Raw genomic sequence first — 21280 nt, 5'->3', positions numbered from 1 at the left:
GGAATTTGCTGTGGAACGAAGCGAGGGGAACTGAGCAAAGAGGAGAAGAGCTCCTACCCTTATCCCATTGAGGTGGGCCAAAACAGGTCATTTGTAATGTGCATTCGACCCGTTTTGGCCTTTTTCTAATTTTTGGCCTTTTTATGAACTATCAATGTTTGAGCACATAATCGTGATGAAAATGACATTTTTTTGAATATTTTTCATAGATAGTCTTAGAATTGTCTCTAGTGTTTTATGGAATTATTATTTTTTTCAAATACGATTTGAATTTTTTGACTTCAAATTCGAAAACCGGTCAATTTTGAAAGTCGGTGTGGACCAGTAGGACCGAAAATCACGATAACTGATCGGTAACCGACGAATTTTTTAACCCTGGGAAACAGCTGGCAAGAATTTGGGTCACAACGACCACAGATGTGACACCTGCTTTCGGATGTAAGCGAAGGGCTACTCTCGCTCTCCCTCTCGCCACCTCATTCTAGTTTCCAAGACAAATCATGCACGTAAAACACTTAAAATTCCAAAGGGTTAATTGCAATTTTACAACCTAAAATACCTACTTTTAATATGTCAACAACTAATGCCATGCCAACCCCTACTAGCTCCATTTGGTGGCTAAATGGTGCCATGGGAACCACCATCAGTGCCATTTGGATGGCTAAATGGTGCCACGCCAACCCCACCAGCGCCAATTTTCACATCTAGAAATTCAACTTGCGCCAGATCGGTAGTTTCTAAGAGAAGGAGGTCAAAAGCCACGTAGGATCTGCTAACTTGGCAAGTAATTATGACATAGCATAGTCGGTCACGTCATCAATCGGTGAGAGTTGAAACTTGCAAGTATGACGCATGGATCCATCTTGTCATATCTGTTCATAGTAATAGAAGTGTAGTTTTATGATAAAGTGATGCAAAGTAAGTATGGTTTTGGGAAATATGAGGTGAAAAATGTAGTTTTGTGATAGTTAAACCAGAAGAAGTGTAGTTTTGTGATAAAGTGATACAAATAAGTGTGGTTTTTCTGAAATAGGAGGGGACAGATATAGGTTTGTGATAGTTAAACTAAAAGAAGTGTAGTTTTGTAATATTCACTCTTAATATGTCAACAACTTATGCGTAAATATCTTAAAGTCCTAAGGTTTAGTTATAAAGTTATTGGCCAGATCAGGCCCATCCCAAATCCAGATATGGGCTCTTTTGATGACTCACGGCCCACGTTGGCGCTTGCCTCTCTATCCGAGGCTACTCGAATTTCAAGAGAAAAGTCTATTTAACCTCTTTCAACTATTGCGTAAGTCATATTTCCCTCTTTAAACATGAAAACAGACAACAAACACCCTCAACAATTGAAATTGGATAAATTACCCACTCTGGCTTATTAAAAGGTGGTTTTGCTGTTAGTGGTGCTGACATGGCAGCGGTTCAATCATGTCGTCATGGGATTTTTTTGTTCGGTAAAGGAAACTTTATTGGCTCTCAATATCATATCAAGATGCAGATTAAGAGTACACTCTCGCTCGCTGCATAGTTAAGATGCACACAACTCAACAAAATAAAAAACAAAAGGAAGCAAAAACAATATATTGTAGAGGAGCCTCTATCCGCGGCCTAGACTATCATCCAAATCAGGTAAAAAGCTCCATGACCACATGCACCAAGTGGGCGCACATAGCCGCCATCGTCTCTCAGTCCTCCTGCTGCAATTTTTCACACTGTTTTTATACTATGCGTTTTGACGGAATTAAACCCGCGACCTAGCCTCACGTGTGTACCCACCTAACCACCTCACCCTCGCGTGCCTTCTGAAGGGAGATGGATATTTTATCCTTTTAACCTTTTTACTGAATGTTATAATTATAAATGATGGGTCACAGTTATAACTCGTCACTCATGTTCATTTTATGATAGACACACAAACCAGTTAACCCGGAGTGTCTTTGGTAAAATAGGCATAACTTTTGCATATGGACTTTGATTTTGATGTTTTTTGACACTATGGACATCTATAGAAAAAGTTATATATGTTTCTCCATGACTTTGACATGTTCGGCGAATTTTTTGAGGTCACAAAAGGCTTGGAAGATTGAGTTCTCGCCCATGAAAGTTTCTGCATAGTTTTCAAAACGCGCATTTGTGTTCACAGCTGTCACTGTATACATCAAACTAGAGCATAAATGTACAATGGTTCCTATTCTAGTGCTATTGAGATGAAAAAAAGAATGAGAGAAAAATAAAATAAAAATAAAAAAATATTTTGGCAATATATCATGTATTATTGTTATCAATAATAGGTAGTATTGGCCATTATCATCTTAAGTGCTTCTGGTTGATCTATCCCACAGAAAAGGATCTTGATTTCATTTACGATAACCACTTCCATCTTATTAGTAAAGCTTCGTAATAGTATATGACTACATGCACTTGTTTAACCGGAAGGGCATGCATGCTAATTAGTGATGGGTCACAATTTGACATGTCACCAATAACTGGTATAGGAGACCCATCACTAATGAGTTGGTCATTGGTGACCCGTCACCAATGATTGGTCTAGGATGACCTGTCACAAATGAGTCATCATTGGTGACAGATCAAATTTTGATCCGTCACCAATGACTGGTCTAGGATGACCCGCCAATGATGAGTCGTTATTGGTGACAGGTCATGTTACGACCCATCACTAATTTTGTGTCTCCTTTGTCTTTTTTTCATGTAGTCACAGTTGCTTGTTCATAGTTGGCATTTCGCTATGAAGGAAAGTGCGATATAGAGAGTTGACACAAAATTTTCCTGACTAGGACAAATTCCATTGGAACTCATCGCATTCTTGAGACAGATTAATATGGATAAGACGTTGTATTAACTCATTCCATGCTACTAGTTTAGGTCCAATCAAATCCCTATAGAATGATACATCCGAAGGGAAGGACCATAACACTTTGTCAATTGAGTCATTCTTGTGTCTCGCAATGGAGTATAGGCTTGGGTGCTGCTCACTTAATGATGAGTTTCCTAACCAGCGGTCATCCCAGAACTGGATTTGGGATCCATCCCTTAGGATGAAAGAACCAAAACAAAAAAATGTTGTTTCACTTTCATGAGACCAGCCCAAAAGAGGGAATCACCTGATTTCCAATTGACTTGTGACAAAGGTTTGGAACCTAAATATTTATTTCTCAGCAATTCTTGCTAGATCCCTTCTTCGGTTTCTAGTTTAAAAATCCACTTACAAATCAAAGCCGTATTTTGAACATCTAGGTCTTCAATCCCTAAACCACCTTGATCTTTGGGTTGGCACATGACACTCCATTTCGCGAGACGATACTTTTTTTCAGACTTTCGCTTTGCCAATAGAATCTGGAGCCAAAGCAGTCAAGTTTCTTTAGTACAACTCGTGTTATAAGGAAAAAAGACATCATGTATGTAGAAAGACTACTCAAAATTGAGTTAAGAAGGACTAGCCTGCCTCCCATTAACAGAAGCTTACCTATCTAACTACTTAGTCTCTTTTCGAATATTTCTTCGCCCCCTTTCTAATATGCATTCTTGAGTTTTCTATAATGGATCGGGATTCCTAAATAGTGCATAGGAAACTCACCCATATTACATCCAAAAATGTTGGCATACTATTTGACATTGCCTTCAGCCACACCAAAACAGAACAATACTTTTATGAAAATTTATCTTTAAATCAGAGAGCTTTTCAAAAGCACAGAGTAAGGCCTTCATGTTTCTTGCTTTTTCCAGATCATGGTCCATGAATATATTGTGTCATCGGCATATTGCAATATATATAAACCATCCTTGATGAGGTGTGGCACTAGACCACTTATTTGCCCTTTTTTGGCTCTATCAATGAGGACTACCAACATCTCAGCGATAATGTTAAACAATATCAGAGATAGAGGGTCTCCTTGGCAAAGGTCCTTTTTTGTTTGGAAGTATGGGCCAATATTATCATTGATTTTGACTGATGCACTACCCCAGAGATGAAGGTCTCCATCCATTAGCACCATTTAGGTGGGAAGCCTTTCATCCAAAGGGTCCCTAATAGAAATGACCACTTAACTTTGTCATATGTCTTCTCAAAATCTATTTTAAAGAGGACCCCATTCATCTTTTTCAGTGAAGTTCTTTATTCCGCCCTCTCATAAAATGTAACACCCCAAATTTCAATTTTTGCAATAATTTAAATTTTTTGCTAGAAATTAAATAGGTGGTTGCAATTTTGTTCAATAGGAAAATTAATTTGTCCTAGGATAATGTTTGATGCATTCATGCCATTATAGATGCATTAAGGTTTTTATTGTGTGGAATTTGCTAAGTTTCGCTAGTTGGCGCTCGTTTAAAAACCCTTTGCGAAAATTGATTTAAAATAAAATGGAAACCCCTTTTTGGTTCAAAAGCATAAAAGAAAAACACTTCAAAATAACAAAAACCTTCTCGGGCCGTTTCTTCCTTTAAATCCGGCCCAAACGCACCTCTCTCCCCTTTTCTTTCTCCCTCCGAGCCTTTTTCTTTTTCTTTCTTTTCCCGCCGGCCCGTCCCTCTCTCGGGCCGTGCCTCCCCTTTCCTCCCATGTGGGCCGCCCCGCCCGAGCCGACCTGCTACGCTAGGCCGAGCCGCCCCCTCCTGCCCTCTGTTCCGCTGCCAAGCAGGCCCACCCAAGCCGAGCCGTGCCCATCCGCCCGAGCCGAGCCGCGCCAACTCGCAGGCTCCGCTTCTTCAACCTCTAGCGCGCCCGATCCCCTCCGCCGGCTCACCGCCGAATCGGCGCCTCCCCGCGCCCCGTCCCCTTCCAAAATCGGCTGGATTCAATGCCATAACTCCCCACCGAGTGATTCCGCCCGTTTCCCCCTTCTCTACCTCTCTCTATTGCCCAATCAAAGCAAGGAAACCGACACCATTGAACGCCATGGCCGCCGGCCCCCTCTCTTCAAATTCCGGCCGATGCTCTCCCTATCTCGCGTATTTAAGCCATCCATCATCTCCCTTGCGATGTCCCGCACATTTTGCACCAGTTTCCCCCTCCTTTTCCACTCGGATTCTTCCCCGACGCCGGCTTCTTCTTCACCGCCGGTGAGTGTGCGCCACCGCCACCATTTTCATGCCGCCATGTCGTCTCCGGCCTCTTTAACCACCTTCTCAGCTTCGCAGGAGAACGAGAAGGCTTCTCCGCCGCCCCTCGGCGCCTCTCCGCCGCCGGAGCCTTCTCCCATCGAGCTACGACCCCACCGGCCGCCCTCCTTCGTCGCCGGCCACCACCAAGCTGTGTTCAGCCACCGTGAAGCCTCGATGAGGACCCCCTGCCCCTCCTCTCCATTTTAAGCTTTTTCCCGTCACAAACGGAGCCCGGATGCGCACTTTGCGCATCTCCGGCGAGCCCCGCCGCCATGCGTCGCCGTCGGCTGGTCGCCGCCCGAGCTTGCACCGCCGGCCGAAGCCCTTTTGATTCCTGGCCGTCAGATCCGAGATGAACGATCTGGATTAGAAGCAAAATAACTCTTCGCCCAGCCAATCATATAATTCCACGTGTCGTCTCCATAATCCCAATCAGCCGCAGAGCCATGTCATCGTCCATATCAGCCTGCCATGTCATCCAATCTGCCTATGTGTCAATACCACGTCATCAAAGCCTTTATCCAGTCATTTCCGAATCATAATAAGTCAGGAAAATGGCAACCTTGCACTTTAGCCCCTAGACTTCTCTGTAACCACATAAAAACTCTGTACTTTTATAGAAACCCCTGGATTTGTTTTATAAATAAGATTTTCAGTATAAAAACAATTCGGTAATTCTCTGAAATTCAAGTAAAATTTGTAGAATAGCCCCTATAACTTCAAAAGCTCAATACTTTTTGTTCGTAGCTCCGATTTAGGTGATTTTCACGCTCAGACGATCGTAGTGTCGCGTAGAATCTGTTTATAGGGTTTTTTAATCTAGTTTTAGGAATGTTTGGTGTACTGTTCTTATGTTAGATTGTGTGCTCGTGTAGACGGTTCAGTCCAGGAGTTCGGCAACTTTCAAGAGGAAGATTTTGAAGGACCTGTGCAACACTTCGACGAAGGCAAGTGTCTTGACCATGTTGCAAACCTAGTTTCTACATAAAGCGAGTCTTTGACAAATATGCATGCTGTTTTACAAATGGGTAGTATAGCAAATACTAGTGTTAGATATAGGTGCTTTATCCATACAAGATCATCATGTTTATGCTTAGCCATGCTTTAGATGAACATGTAGCGTGTAGGATGATGAATCTTGAGTTATGAACTAAAAATTGATATAGGAAGAATATCATGGAAACTGATGTTGTTAAGGGAGTTAACAACAGAGATAATTGGGGTTTTGGGCAAGAAAGGGGTACTTTTCCTAGCATGGTTGGTTGTTTGGTAATATACCCTTATGGGGTTATTGGAGTTCTTGCCCAGACCATTTTAAGGACTGGTTCGTGGAGCGAACATCCATGGCAAACAAAGCAACCACGAGACCAATATGGTACGGCTTGGCCTAGTAACTAGATGTTCTCCCAGTGTTGTATGAGCCAATCGGATGTGTAGAGAAGGAAGGATTACTTCCCGATTCTACCCGGCACAAGAGGGGGCTTCTGGGGTGGGGGGTTACTCCACTTATGTACGGCAGTGAAACCTCAGTGGGCGAGTGCATACTGAGAGACTCTCTGGAAAAGCCTCGTAGTGATCTCTTGGCGCACACCCTGGAAATGTGTAAGGTACCATTAGATGCCGGTAACAGAGAAGATCACGACTCGTGGGTAAAGTGCACAAACTCTGCAGAGTGTCAAACTGAATATTCAGCCGTGCTCACGGTTATGAGCAGCATGGACCCTCACATGATTAGTCGGGTGGGTGTTTCTCTTGGTTTGGGAATTGAGTTGAATTCCCGGAGGTTAAAGAAAATCTTTGGGAATTGGGTTGAATTCCCGGAGGTTAAAGAAAATCTTTGGGAATTGGGTTGAATTCCCGGAGGTTAAAGAAAAATCTTTGGTACATATTTTCCGGTTAAAATAAAAATTTGTTTTCCATGGTTCAGGGCTAAAAATTGGCTTTTATGCAAATGAAACCCTAGAGAATAGGAAGCCTTGTATCAAGCCACCATATCGAATTAAATGTTTTCCCCCACTTATTGAGTATTGGAAATACTCACGCTTGCTGTTTCAGAAGGTAAAACCTTTGAAAAATTTCCTGAGGACGACTTCCCCGAGGATGATACCGAGTTCTAGGCTTGTGGAACTCTCGATCGGCTGCCTGTTGGCTTGGAGCTGCGCCGTTCCTTTTCCCGCTATGGTGTTCTTTTCTTTAGACCCGTGTGTGGTCATTTTGTAATAATTTAGTGATGTAATAAGAAGCACTGTGTCTGTTACACTAATGAAGTCGCTATATGTATGAATAATTGATCCTGGCATACATATAGTTTACATCTGGTTTTGGTCTTAAAATCGGGTGTGACATAAAAGCAGTTTGCGGAGGTTAAATTATCTGATCTGCTATGTTATTTATGCGATTTGTGGACACTTTTGTGAAAATATTGAAGCTCACATTCAACAAACATATTGGCCTATATTGTTGGATGCGACATGCTTCTTTGATATTTGGAAGTAGGGTGATTAATTACTCTGAAGTTTATACTATGAAGTGGTAGAGTACCAGAGTGCAGATAATGGAATAATGTCATTAGATCCTCCTTGATGACATCCCATAATTGCAGAAATTAGAAAAGAAAAAGTATAACAAACTTCCACACTTATAGTCTTTACCAAAAAAAAAGTTCATGTTTTGACATGACTACTTTAAAAGACTCAAATACCACCATAAATTCATCTCTACAGAGAAGGGAACCGTTAACTCGATTCTTGTTTATTGAAGGGGTATGCTGCATGTTCCTCAACTTGACGATCTTTCCTAAAGTAAACTTTAGGTATACCATGCCAACACTATAAACAGAAGCATGAGACCCATTCCCCATTAAGACGGAAGAATCCCGAGTGACCTGATAAGAAGAGAACATTGAAATATTAGCATAAATGTGTACATTAGCCTAATATCAATCCACCAACTTGTAGAGTGGTTCACTAAAAGAACAATAGGTAAATTATCATACCCAGTAGCTCCATGTCCAGTGTTGCCAATGGTTACATTGATAGACTTGGTGTTCTTTCCTCATCTTTGTTCATCTTTTTCTTTTTGAAGTTGGTGATGTGTTTGTTCTTGTTATTTTTCCCTTTGAACTTACTGTTAGAGGACAACTGCACCATATTTGTGCTAGACTGTTCATCGCCTTCTTTGTTATGCACATTCTTAGCCCGAACTTTCTCCTCAACATCAAGAGACGCGATCAGACTCTCAATATAGATTTCTTGTCTCTTGTGTTTTAGAGTAGTGGAAAAAATCCTCCACGAGGGAGGCAATTTGACAATGATACCCCCAGCCACAAACTTGTCAAATAATACACATTTTAGGAGTTCAAGTTACATTACAGTAAACTAAATCTCATGAGCTTGCTTGACTACAGACCGATTATCAACCATCTTGTAGTTATGATATTGCTCCATGACATACAATTCACTGGCTGTATCTGACGCACCAAATTTTGCATTCAATGTGTCTCATAACTTATTTGTGTCCTTTATGTGTATGTATACATCACGGAGCGCTAAGAACGCATCCCACAAAGAGTGTGTTGGCTTCCTCGAACTTCTTCTCCTCATAAGAAAAAAGAGTTCCTTCAGACTTGCCAGACGCAACCTAGTAGCAGTTCCAAGTCATAAGCCACATAGTAGCTTTGACCTGTCATCTATTAAAGTGCACACCGGTAAACTTATTCGGTCTTAGTACATCAGTAAAACTAGCCAACGTTAAATCAAAGTGACTACAATAAGGTTTTCAGATTGTAGGATAATTGTGCACTTTTAGATTTAATTTAATTTCTAAATATAACATGAACATAAACATAACAGCTATTATCATTATACTACAAGAGTATATCCTAGACATATATCTCTCTAATATATTCCAGAACGAAAGCACTAAGAAAACAGACATGCTAAACATGACGGATTACAGTGAACGTACCCGTCGACAGTGTGAGATGTAGAGGCTCCCGTGATGGCGATGCAGCAGACGACGATGAATGAGACATAGAGGAAGTAGACCGTGATGATGTAGAGGAAGTTGATCATGAATAGTCGTGGCGAGCGCTTTCCAGAAACCTTATTTACCTTCTTCCGGTGCAAGGGCGATAGGTTCTAGAGACCTGCTTTCTCGTTTGTCAGTGCACGCCGGTACGGCTGGACGGAGTATACTACGTATGGAGGCGCAACAGAGAGAGGCAAAACGCTAATTGCGTATATGCTTTATTGCAGCCGGCAGATATATAGAGAGAGAATTGTGTGGTTGAGATACGTCACGATCAAACTCGGTTACGTGCCACGATCGAATTCTTAACTGACATGATTTCATATATATGTGTGTTTGTCTATGCAACAAAAAGAATAAAACTGCAAAAAGAAGACGCACCTACGTAAGCAACTAGATCTGATTTCGACAGACCATTCATGCAGGTGCCATGCGCACTTCGTCTGCGCCCCCACCCCCACCCCCACCATGGCCCAGCATGGTGAGCAGGCAAGCGCACATGTATTCTGCTAGTCCTCTCATACACATATGGTAAATGGGTGGATGACACAATTTATTATAAGTTGGTCTTCCCCATCTCTAGTAAGGTGGGACTAAAAGCTATATCTCTATCTTTATTTAATTAGGCCTTTAAAATTTATTTAGAATTACATAAATATAATAGGCGAAGCTGATATATTCTAACATCGTAGAGATCTTACATGGCCAACAGGTCGTCCCACCGCGTTGCAGCTTGGTCTTCTGCTCCTTTTTCTTTCCTCTTCTCCAAATCAAGGTCATAATAGAGCTACCACACGTCGTCTTCTGCAAATAAGCTAACGATGGAGCGCTTTGAAGCTAACCTGGATGATCCCCAAAACAATTAAGAAACTGGAACAGAAATGAAGAGCAGCAAGATGCCCAAATCGAGCCCACATATATGGCTTTTGTGCCCGATGTGTGACATGCACAGAACGTGGCTTTCAAATGCAGCGTTTGGGTGGCCGGTGGTTTGCTAACCGCATGTCACTGTCTGGTCAATTTTGCCGCTTCCCTGCCATGGAGGAGGAAAAAGATGAGATAGGGCTGACAGGTGGAACCCACCACATTTTCGTTATCCCATCAACTTATCCCATGAGCTCGCTGAGACGAAATCTCATATGCTGGGCAGCGAACACCGCTGGTGCATACAAACAAGAGAAGAAAAAACACTTGGAAATCATTGATAAACTTGACAAAATATCTAATACACAGGGGTTGATGGATCAAGAAATAGAGAAAACAATCATGCTAATGAGAGGTTTGTTAAACTCCTCCGTGAAGAGATAAAATGGTACAAAGAGCGAAAGTGATTGATACTCTTCAGGGTGATAGTAATACGAAATATTTCTCATTGATAGCAAATGGCAAGCATAGGAACAAGATGAAGGTACAATTGTGGGGGAGTGGCAAATTAAATCCTACATTACAACGTATTACAAAGAATTGTTTGGTCTACCGGAGAACAGCCACTTCTCAATGATTACATCATAAAGAGAGGACATCCCTCAGGCGACAGAGGCCGAACATTACATACTATATTCCCCATTCACTGAAAAGAAAGTGTGAGATGTGATTTTCCAAATGGAGCATAATAAAACATTGGGCCCAGATGGCTTCTTAGCAAAGTTCTACCAGGCATAAATATGTGAACCATATTTGTGGCAATGTTAATGGAGATAGGGCTACTATTTGGTACTCACGGTTATGTCATATAAATTTTGGTTGTAAGTTGTATGTCTTGGCTTTTCAGCTTGAATTTTATTCTAATTTTTTTTTCATTATCAAAGGTTCTAAGTGCTTAAGTTGTGTGCAATCTAAGCAACCTCATAAGCCTCACAAGGCAGCCGTGGATAGAAATTTGGCACATTGGATCTCATACATTCTGACCTATACAAAATGAATGGTGTGTTGACGAATGGTGAACAAAGATATTTCATGACTTTAATTGATGATACATTTAGATTTTGTTATGTGTATTTGTTGAAATCTAAAGATGAGTCTCTAGACTACTCTAAAGTCTATAAGGCCAAAGTTAAAAATCAATTGAAAAGAAAATCAAAAGACTTAGGTTGGATCGTGGTGGAGAGTATTTTTTAATGATTTTGACTTATTCTATAAGGAATATGGAATTATTCATGAGAGAATGCCTCACTATTTTCCCCAATCAAACTTAATAAGGAAGAATCGCATCCTGACTGACTTGGTTAATGCCATATTGGACACTGCAGGATTATCTAAGGCATGGTGAGGGGAGCCTTATTGACTTCGTGTCATGTTCTAAACAGAGTTCCTACTAAGAATAAGGAGGAAAACTCATATGAAGAATGAGAAGAGAGAAAACATCACTTTCTTATTTGCGTATTTGAGAATGCTTGGTAAAAGTCAATATACCAATAACTAAAAAGCACAAGTTAAGACCTAAAATAGTGGATTATGTCTTTCTGGGATATGCTCATCGTAACATTGCGTATAAGTTTTTAGTAGTTAAATCTGAGGTACTTGACATGCTTGTCAATACAATTATGGAGTCTAGAGATGCTACTTTCTTTGAGAATATTTTTTCAATGAAGGATATATATAACACTTCTGGTAAAACCTCTAAAATAATTCATGAACCTACCACACCACTTGAGTATTCTAAACAAACATATGAGCTAGTTCCTGAGGATGATGACAGTGAGGCTCTAATGAGGAGTAAGAAATAGAGGATAATGAAATCCTTTGGTAACGATTTTACTGTGTACCTTGTGAATGACACTCCCTATTTCAGAAGCATATGTATCTCCAGATGCAGGCTATTGGAAGGAGACAGTTTGTAGCGAGATGGATTCCATTGTCACTAATGGGACTTAAAATCATTGATTGACCTTATAGTTGTAAACCTATAGGTTATAAGTGGGTGTTTAAAAAGAAGCTTAAATATGATAGTACTATTAAAAAGTATAATGCTCACTTATGGCCAAGGGTTATACCTAAAAAGAAGGTGAATATTTCTTTGATACTTATTCATATATCGCTAGGTTGATCACGATAAGAGTTCTACTTTTCTTGACTACCTCATATGGTTTTTTCGTTCATCAGATGGATGTTAAGACAATTTTTCTTAATGAAGAGTAGGATGAGGAAATCTATATGGATCGGCCTGATGGGTTTATAGTAGAATGCCAAGAGGACAAGGTATGTAAGCTATTGAAATCTTTGTATGGCCTCAAACAATCTCCTAAGCAATGGTATGAAAAGTTCGATAGAACTTTAACATCTGCGGGCTTTGCAGTCAATAAAGCTGATAAATATGTGTATTATCATCATAGTGGGGGTGAGGGAGTTATTTTGTGCATGTATGTTGGTGACATATTGATTTTTTAGACAAATTTTGATGTGATTAATCAGATTAAGTTATATTTGTCTAAAAAATTTGATATGAAAGATCTGGGAGAGGCTGATGTGATCTTAAACATCAATTTGATCAGAGGTGAGAATGTGATTACACTTTTGCAATCCCATTATGTTGAAAAGATCTTGAGCCGTTTTGGCTACATGGATAACAAGATCACTTCAACATATTATAATCCTAGCTTAATACTTTGAAAGAATAAAATAATTGTTAGGGATCAACTGAGATACTCCTAGATAATCGGATCACTCATGTAACTAGCTAGTGCTACAAGGTATGATATCTTATTTGCCGTGAACAAATTGAGCCGGTTTACTTGTAACCCGGGTGATGATAATTAGTGTACGCTTGAGCGAGTCATGCGTTATCTACTAGGTACTATGAATTATGAACTTCATTATACTGGGTACACATTAGTACTAGAGGGTTATAGTGATTCAAACTAGATATCCGATGTTGATGAGATCAAGGTCATAAGTGGATATGTATTCACTCTTAGCAGTGCTACTATCTCATGAAGGTCTTGCAAACAGACCATATTGACGGGGTCAACTATGGAAGAAGTACTTAGTGTTAGACACAACCACTGTTGAGGTAGAATGACTGCTTGAGCTCTTGATGGATTTATGAGTGGTTGAAAAACTGAAACCGGCTATCCTTATGAACTGTAATAATTAAATGGTTAATGTCAAAGTGATCAGTTCTAAAGATAACATGAAATCCTCAATACATGTAAAGATACGATTGAAATCTATCAGAAAACTGAGAAAATCCAGAGTAATAGCCTTGGATTATATCCAAACAGCTAAGAACTTGGCATATCAATTTACAAAAGGACTATCATGTAATGTGATAGATAATGCATCAAAGGAGATATGTATGAGACCCATGTGAGTTATACCATAGTGGTAACCCACCCTATATGATTGAAGGTCCCCTGAATTAGGATCTAAAAAGAACAAACTATTGGTTTAACTGAAGGAGAGTACAACACAACCCACTCGAGTGAAGATGCAATACTCTTGGAATATGTAAGGCAGGTTGGTTATTGCCTTAATGTATTCTGTTGGCTTTAATTAGAGAAGATGCTATCCTATAAGATATTATTGAAAGAACACACCTATATAAGTTTGATTGCTAGTCGCAATCTGTGAGCCTTGTGTGATCTCAAACTAATGAAGATATCAGAGTATGACTTATATGCTCCACCTGACGGGTAGCCTACTAAAAGCTAAGTATCAGTTATGACTTTAAGTGAAAATTATTTGCATAAAACTTGAAATTTAAGTCATAGTCTATTGTCCAAGTTGTGAATAAGTATACTGTAATGCTCTAGGTGGATATTCAACCCTAAGAGGTCTCTATCAAAACACCGATATATCAAATAACATTGAGAGAAGACAAATTACCGTGGGACTTTGAGATCTGATGGATGATTATTAGAATATATGTGCTTGTCTTATTATATTTATGTAATTCCAAATAAATCTCAAAGACCCAACTAAGTAGAGGTGGGATTACGGTGCATCTTGTAGTCTCATCTTGTTAGTGGAGGTGGAGGGAGACCAACTTATAAGTAATTATCCCCTCTGCCCACTTGCATGTGTGGATGAGAGGACTGAAAGAACACACATGTGCGCTCGCCTTCCTCATATCGTTGGCACCTGCGTGAATGGTTTGACAAAATCGGATCCAGTTACTTGCATAGGTGCAACCTCCTTTTATATTTTTATTCATTTTGCTCCATGAATATATATATATATATATATATATATATATATATATATATATATATATATATATACACATATGGAAATCGTGTCAATTAAAAATCCGATCGTGACGCATTTCAACCGCTCAATTCTCTATATATATCTATTAGTCGCCGCCACAAAGCATATACGCAATTAGGGTTTGCCTCTCTCTCTCTGCTACACCTCCATACACAGTCTACTCCATTCTACTATGTCGGTGTACTCCAACGTATGGGAGAGCAGGTCTTCAGAACCCGTTGCTCTTAGGATCCTGCATCGGGAGAGGACGAATAAGATTTTTAGGAAGCGTTCATTGCGACTGCTCACGATCTGCTTCCTCTACATCATCACGGTCTACTTCCTCTACATTCCCTTCATCGTCGTATATTCCATCACATCATGGGGGTCTCTGTATCTCATGCTACTGACGGGTACTGTCGGTGACACAGGAACCAGGGGTCCCTAAGTCCTGAGGCCAGAACAGCAGAGTGCCATGTGGCGCCCTCCCTTGGGGGATATCTCCCCGAGGTCTGAGAAGACCAAGTTCCAGGAGAGGGTGCTCGGGGTCATGAACAGTGGTCCCCGAGTACCCGAGTTCCCCGATGACCCGAGAAGACCAAGTACCGGGAAGAGGGTGCTCGGGGCCATGCCCAGTGGTCCCCGAGCACCCAAGTTACCCGATAACAAGAAAAGCCAAGTTCCGGGAGAGAGTGCTCGAGGCTGCAAACAGTGGCCCCCGAGCACCCGAGTCCCCCGAGGACCCAAGAAAAACCAAGTTACGGGAGAGAGTGCTCGGGGCCGTGAACAGTGGCCCCCGAGCACTCGGTTCCCCGAGGACTAAGAGAGGGCATATCCGGGAGAGAGTGCTCGGGGCTACGAATAGTAGCCCCCGAGCACTCACAGTTCTCCGAGGACCTGAGAAGTTCTTCACCGGTGGTCCCCACAGAGACTCAGTGGTGAGGTGTCAACTGGTGAGAGGCCCGATGCTGCATTTAAAGAGGGCGCATGGCCTGTCACTTCAAACCACTCCCTCCCACGCCTACTGTCAGTCCCTGCCACGGCCTGGCAGGGAGGTGTGGGGACACTTAATACACGGGTCCCATCGCGCGTCATCCGGCGCGCCTCGGGATAGCGTCGCAGAGCTCGAGGCACCCCGCCTGCCGCCCTGCTGTGTCAGGCTTGCTCTGACCGGGCGGGCACGCCGGGCTGCTCGGTGGCTGCCCGGTGGGCCCTCCCCACGGTGCCCGTTGAAAAGCGGCATGATGACGAATAAGACTGGACGAGGGCGCATTTTCAACCCTCCCCGTCACCTCGCGCAGCAGCCCATGATGGTTGCTTTCCATTTATAGCGCCTTGGAACTCATGCCATCCTTTCTAGGCACGCTACCATCCCGACAGGTACATAAGGCGGGGCAGGCTCCCCGGAAGACAGAGGACAAGTCTAGGAGCCTTGATGAACACCGAAGCACGGAACACATCAACGAGTCCCGAAGAACAAGGAGCACGAAGCTCTAGACTTAAACAAATATTCTTGTAACGCAGCAGATCCTCCGAGACACATTCTCAGAGCATTTATAGCATACACACAGGAGTAGGGTGTTACGCTCAGTGTGGCCCGAACCTGTCTAAAAATCGCCTAAGCATTTACTCTTTCCTGCATCTGATCATTCCACCTCCACCTGCATCTCATTTACTCCTATTTATTTCACCTATGAAGCGGGTTCAGAATTATCCCTCCGGTCGAATCTCAAAGGGGTCCTTCCGGATCCCTGCTTGAGGAGTTCACCCTCCGACAGGTACATTTACTATGATTCGTCATGTTTAGCATATTTGTTTTCTTGCTGCTTTTCTCTTGAAATATATTAGAGAGATGTATGTCTAGGATAGACTCGTACTGTATGATAATGATAATCGATTTATTCATGTTCAAATTATATTTAGAAACTAAATTAATTTTAAAAATGTGTATTTATCCAACACATGATTGCAACCTCGTGCCATTCTTCTGCGACAACGGCACTGTCATGTCACCGCTCTGCACCAGGAACCACACCAACCCGTCCTTTATCCTCTTTCTTTTCGACGAATCTCTTTCGTCCTCTCCAACGGAGAGTTCGCTGGCAATCTCCACCACGACTACAACACGCCCAAGGTGTTTGATAAAATGCCTCATCTCGGAAGAAGTTCTGTTCGTACCTGCCCCAGCAGGGGAGTACATTCACGTGCCCGTCCGCGTTGCTTTCACCTCGCTGAACATCTGGCAGCGTTCCTCCAGCTGCCTGCACTACCACTGCTGCATGAGCAAATGAGCACCAGCGCCTGCCGGCCGTCGTCCTGCAATACCGCACAACTTTCGCTAAACCCGCCGAGGCCCTGCTAATCCTTCCAGGCCGCACTCACAACCGAGCGGAGTACCTGCGAGGAGAGAAAAGGGAGAGCTATGGGAGGCTGGAGGCAGCCCTTGAGGAACATGGGTCGAGCTGACCGGATGAGAAGGAAGATGATGACAAGGGATGACAGTTTGTTCCAGAATGACATGTGGGCCTTAGTGGAACCTTTATTTATACGATGACTATCATGTGGGGCCCTGGAGTGACATGAGTGATGAGATGGCAAATTGGTGACATGGATGTCACGTTGATGCGAAGTCAGCAAAACTGGGGTGGTTTTGCTCTCAAAGGGGCTAAGTGAACGGTTTTAAGAGGTGGAGGGTGTTGGACATTTGGCATTGGAGTTGAAAAGAGAAATTCGAACTCTGGCATGAGTTGAAGGAGGTAAAAATAGATCCTTTTCATTTCCCAATCGCTAGCTAGCTAGTTGGTCTTAGGAGCTTCACTGCTTCATGTGGGGGGCTTTACTGTTTCAGTGTGAAGGATGTAGATGTCTAGGATTCTTAGTCCGCCCACTGTGAAGCCTAATCTCCCACCACCCACTCATCTCACTATACAACTCAATTTTATTATTCGGTCTAGGTAGGGTACAATATCGCCCGAAGTTTATTTTCAGGATTTAGAATTTACTAACTGCTTGTACTAAAAGACATCATTTTTTTGGTTACTACATGGAGCAGCTAGCTGGATATGTTTTCATGCACAATACATGTACTATTTCTTTTGTAGAGTATGGCGTCTACTATTTTGTATACGCGTCTGTTCTGTTAGTGATCCCATCTTTGTTGTGGATCGAGGTCCCTTCTCGATTTTCAACGGAGGAATCAATAGGCTACTCTTAGTTATATTACAGGCATCTAAACGACACTACACAAAGCTCGAAGCTGGCAGAAGCAATGGATTGGATGACCAACTATCGTTGTTTATTTACTGGAAACAAGTACTACATCCATTGCAAATATAAGTCCATCACTGACATTGATACATCAATAATGGAACTAGAATCAAATCCTAATGAGCTAGGTTTTTCTTTCTCCTCCCTCACCTCTCTCTTCTTCCTCACCTCCTCTTCCTCCCTCCACCCTTCCATTTTCAATGGAGTTGTAGCTAGTAGGGGGCTAGAGCCCCCAGCCCCCCTCCTCTTGCTGGATACTATCACTAATATGCTATTTTGACTAACAATATCTATAAAAATAAATTATTTTAAAAAAGAGTTATATGTTATGATAGTATTTTTTATAATAAATCTTAGTAACATTAGCCTTATGTTGTTTATTTTTATGATTTCTTTATTGATGTTCAAAGCTAAAGGTTTCACTTATGATGAATCTAAATGGACTTATATTTAGGATGGAATGAAGTAGTCTACATTGTTTAATGAGTTTCAGAAATGTCGTGTTCTGGTTGGCTATCGTGAGATGTTAAGGATTGAAGCTCCTCGATTATGGTTTCTTTTTCTGTCCCTTGTCTCTTGGTGGTCACTTACCAACGTGAATCACATGGCAGTCACTTGGCGATCAAAGATGCCGCAGATTCACACAGGCATAGTCTCTAATAGCTTGCGCAGGAGCGGATTCAGCTCAAAAAATAAGCGGAGGCGTAATAGTGATTAGTCTTTTGTAATTTTATATAAAAAAGACTAAAATCACTGAAGTTTATTGAAAAACAAAAATTTAAGCAGGGGCCTGTGGCCCCGCTCCCTCTGTGCTGGTCCGCCCATGAGCTTGGACTACGTAGAGCGAAGCAGATCAAATGGCCAGAAATTTCGGGTGTTAGAGGGAGAGAAAACACTCGGTTGTTGTGTAGCAAAGCTGTAGCCACGATCTCGGCTCCCATGATGCTCTCGCGCTTCCTGTCTGCTACTGCTCGCCGCACGAGCCTCTCGCCTCGCTGCCTGCACTCTGCTGGCACCGGCGCCGTCGACGCTTCTTACCAGGCGCTCGTCGAGAGCGGGCTCCGGCCGGAGTCTCTGCCGCGGCACGTGGCGGTGGTCACGGACGGGAACAGGCGGTGGGCGCAGGCTCGGGGGTTGCCGACGGCGGAGGGCCACGAGGCCGGGCGCCGCGCGCTGGAGCAGACGGTGTGGCTCTCGCGCGCCTGGGGCATCCGCGCGCTCACCGTGTTCGCCTTCTCCCAGGAGAACTTCGGGCGCCCAAAGGCAAGGTCACTTCATTCCCCCCCTGACCAGCTTGCATTCGATCGTGCCGAGCTTGTGCTCGATTACACCGTTCTTGCTTTCTTTGAACCTGCAGACGGAGGTAGACTACTTGATGGGCATGATCGAGCGGACGATCCGTGATAACGTCGACGAGTACATGAGGTGAGCACTTAATCGTACCGCAAATCAGTGGCACTTACACACCACAAGATTACATGTGAACTGCGCAAAATGTACAGCAAGTGGTTCTATTTGTTGTGTGCAGGGAAGGAATTCGGGTGCACGTCATCGGCGACTCCTCAAGACGGCCAGTTTCTCTGCAGAACACCGCTAGGGAAGCCGAGGAGGCGACAAGGAACAACTCGCGGCTCCACCTGATGCTGGCGACCTGCTACAGCGGGCGATGGGAGATAGTGCAGGCGTGCCGAGAGCTCGCCCGGGAGGTCCAGGGCAATCTCCTCAGGCCGGAGGACATCGACGAGTCGCTGCTCGCCAGCAAGCTCGAGACTAGCGTCGCGGCCGGGGAGTTCTCTTGCCCTGACCTGCTCATCAGAACCAGCGGCGAGCTTAGGCTGAGCAACTTCATGCTGTGGCAGTCCGCGTACTCGGAGCTCTTCTTCACCGACACGCTGTGGCCGGATTTTGGGGAGGCTGAGTACCTCCAGGCATTGAGATCCTTCCACAGCAGAGAACGCCGGTTTGGGCAAAGAAAACTACATTGAGAATGGCAGTGCCTCTTGTGTGCTTGTTAGAGTTACAGGATGTCTGTAGTCTGCACAACAAAATTCTGCCGTCACATGTTTGTGCCGTGTACACGATTGATTCTCTGGCATTGGGCATGCATTACAGTTAATGATTAGGCCCAGTCGGAAATTATCCATATTGGGCAGTTTCTATCTCTTTCCTCCCCAGGGGGGGTGGGCATCAGTTTCTGACTTGTGTTTTGAATTTGGTGACGGAACTTTGTAGGAGCTTGCAGTTCTCTCGTTAATTCTTGCTTACACATACAGTAGTGCATTGTAGATTTCATGAAGTCAAGGAAATTGTTGATGACAAGATACATGAGTCAATCAATCACACTTCAATAAATAAGAAAACAGGGTCAGCCAATGTAATTTTCCTTCGGACAGTATAACTCACGCACTGGTTACACATCTTGAGAACCACGCTAAAAGCCCCAAAAGACCACTGAAGGAAGCTGAGGAGCGAGCCACATTACATTAAAGCTTCTCCTACCAATTGATATTCTTTAAAAAAATCTTAGATTACTCTATGCCTACATATACTGGAGCTGTAAAACACTACTAAAAGTTCGACAAACAGCACTGCAGTAGCTAGCAGTGATCAGTCATTTCAGTGATCTTTTTCACTGCAGCATCCGGGTGGTTATGCGGGAGAGGTCTGCCGGCCTTGCGGGCTTGAGCTAGAAGTCCTCCGCGCCTTCTTCCAAGCACCTGAAATGGATGTTACAATCACACATCGTTATGATCTTGCAACAATTGACATTTGTCGGGATTCAGGGAAGACTGACAATCGCATCGGTTGGTTCGGAAGCAGGCCTGCTGATCCTTGTGGGTACGTTCTCGGAGGACATGATCACCACGGGGTTCTGCTTGAGCTCAGACCACTCCTGCTCAGTAATAGTATATTAGAACATGCCATTTGCGAGTTGCTGACGCACGAATCAGAACATGCCATTGTTTGCTTACCTTGACCTTCCTGGGCAGGTCGTAGCCAGTCATCTCCGGCATCCAATAGTCCGTGATGATCATGCTCACATTCGGCTCCAAAATCCCGAAAAAGGTTGTAGCCAAGGTTCAGGGAAGAGCATACCCCAATTGTAGTATATTTTTGTTTGGACAATCACTGAATGAACCTAGTTAGAGAGAATACATACTGTTGACGATTTGTAAACAGCTGATCTAACAAATTTATTGAAAAAATAGAGGATGCATTGAGTAGATGAATAATAAGAGAATAATGAGAGTTTTTATATAGGTTCGGGCCTCCTTGAGGATAATATCATATGTCATGTTTGTCTGGTATGGATCTAAGCCAGTTACAAAGGAGGTATGTAGCTAATTTAGATGAATCTAAACCTAGTTGGTGATTTTCTTGCTCGGTTTCGTATGTTTCTAATTTGTCGAAAGGTTTGAGCGAATCCTTCGACTTCTCTCAGCCCTTGTTCGACTTGTCTTGGCTTGTTTTTACATGGATCTCCCCTCCACAGGCCCCTGGCTCCATATATATATACACGGGGTCATTGTGTGACCTCTGAACTCCTTTTTGAGTAGGATTCTGTTGGGGAAAATCTTACTCTCCGTCCGACGGATTTTTTTGAAAGAACCACCACGGCGGAGATTTCACATGGTGATGAAAGAATTTTTCCTTCTTTTCTGGCAAAAGATCGTGA

General features: G+C 42.9%; 2 protein-coding genes across 2 annotated transcripts in view; one reads left to right on the top strand and one right to left on the bottom strand.

Moving 5' to 3' along the window:
- Window positions 1–18446: 18446 nt before the first annotated feature.
- Window positions 18447–19834, top strand: LOC133892045 (cis-prenyltransferase 4, chloroplastic-like). Its single transcript, XM_062332784.1, has 3 exons — window positions 18447–18867; window positions 18962–19029; window positions 19133–19834. The coding sequence occupies exons 1-3, from the start codon at window positions 18544–18546 to the stop codon at window positions 19587–19589; spliced, it is 849 nt and encodes a 282-aa protein (XP_062188768.1). The 5' UTR covers window positions 18447–18543; the 3' UTR covers window positions 19590–19834.
- Window positions 19835–20290: 456 nt separating this feature from the next.
- The window catches only part of LOC133893523 (two-component response regulator ORR7-like), a 41431-nt gene continuing 40441 nt past the window's right edge, over window positions 20291–21280 (bottom strand). Inside the window, exons 3-5 of the mRNA XM_062334552.1 lie at window positions 20577–20658; window positions 20427–20497; window positions 20291–20321 (exon numbers count right to left, since the gene is read on the bottom strand). Of these exons, the coding sequence (XP_062190536.1) occupies window positions 20291–20321; window positions 20427–20497; window positions 20577–20658 (184 nt within the window). The remainder of the gene's footprint in view (window positions 20322–20426; window positions 20498–20576; window positions 20659–21280) is intronic.

Source organism: Phragmites australis, chromosome 15, assembly GCF_958298935.1.
Source record: "Phragmites australis chromosome 15, lpPhrAust1.1, whole genome shotgun sequence".
Classification (NCBI taxonomy): Eukaryota; Viridiplantae; Streptophyta; class Magnoliopsida; order Poales; family Poaceae; genus Phragmites; species Phragmites australis.
The sequence above is the reverse complement of the archived record's forward strand: the minus strand, read 5'-3'. Positions and strand labels throughout refer to the sequence as shown.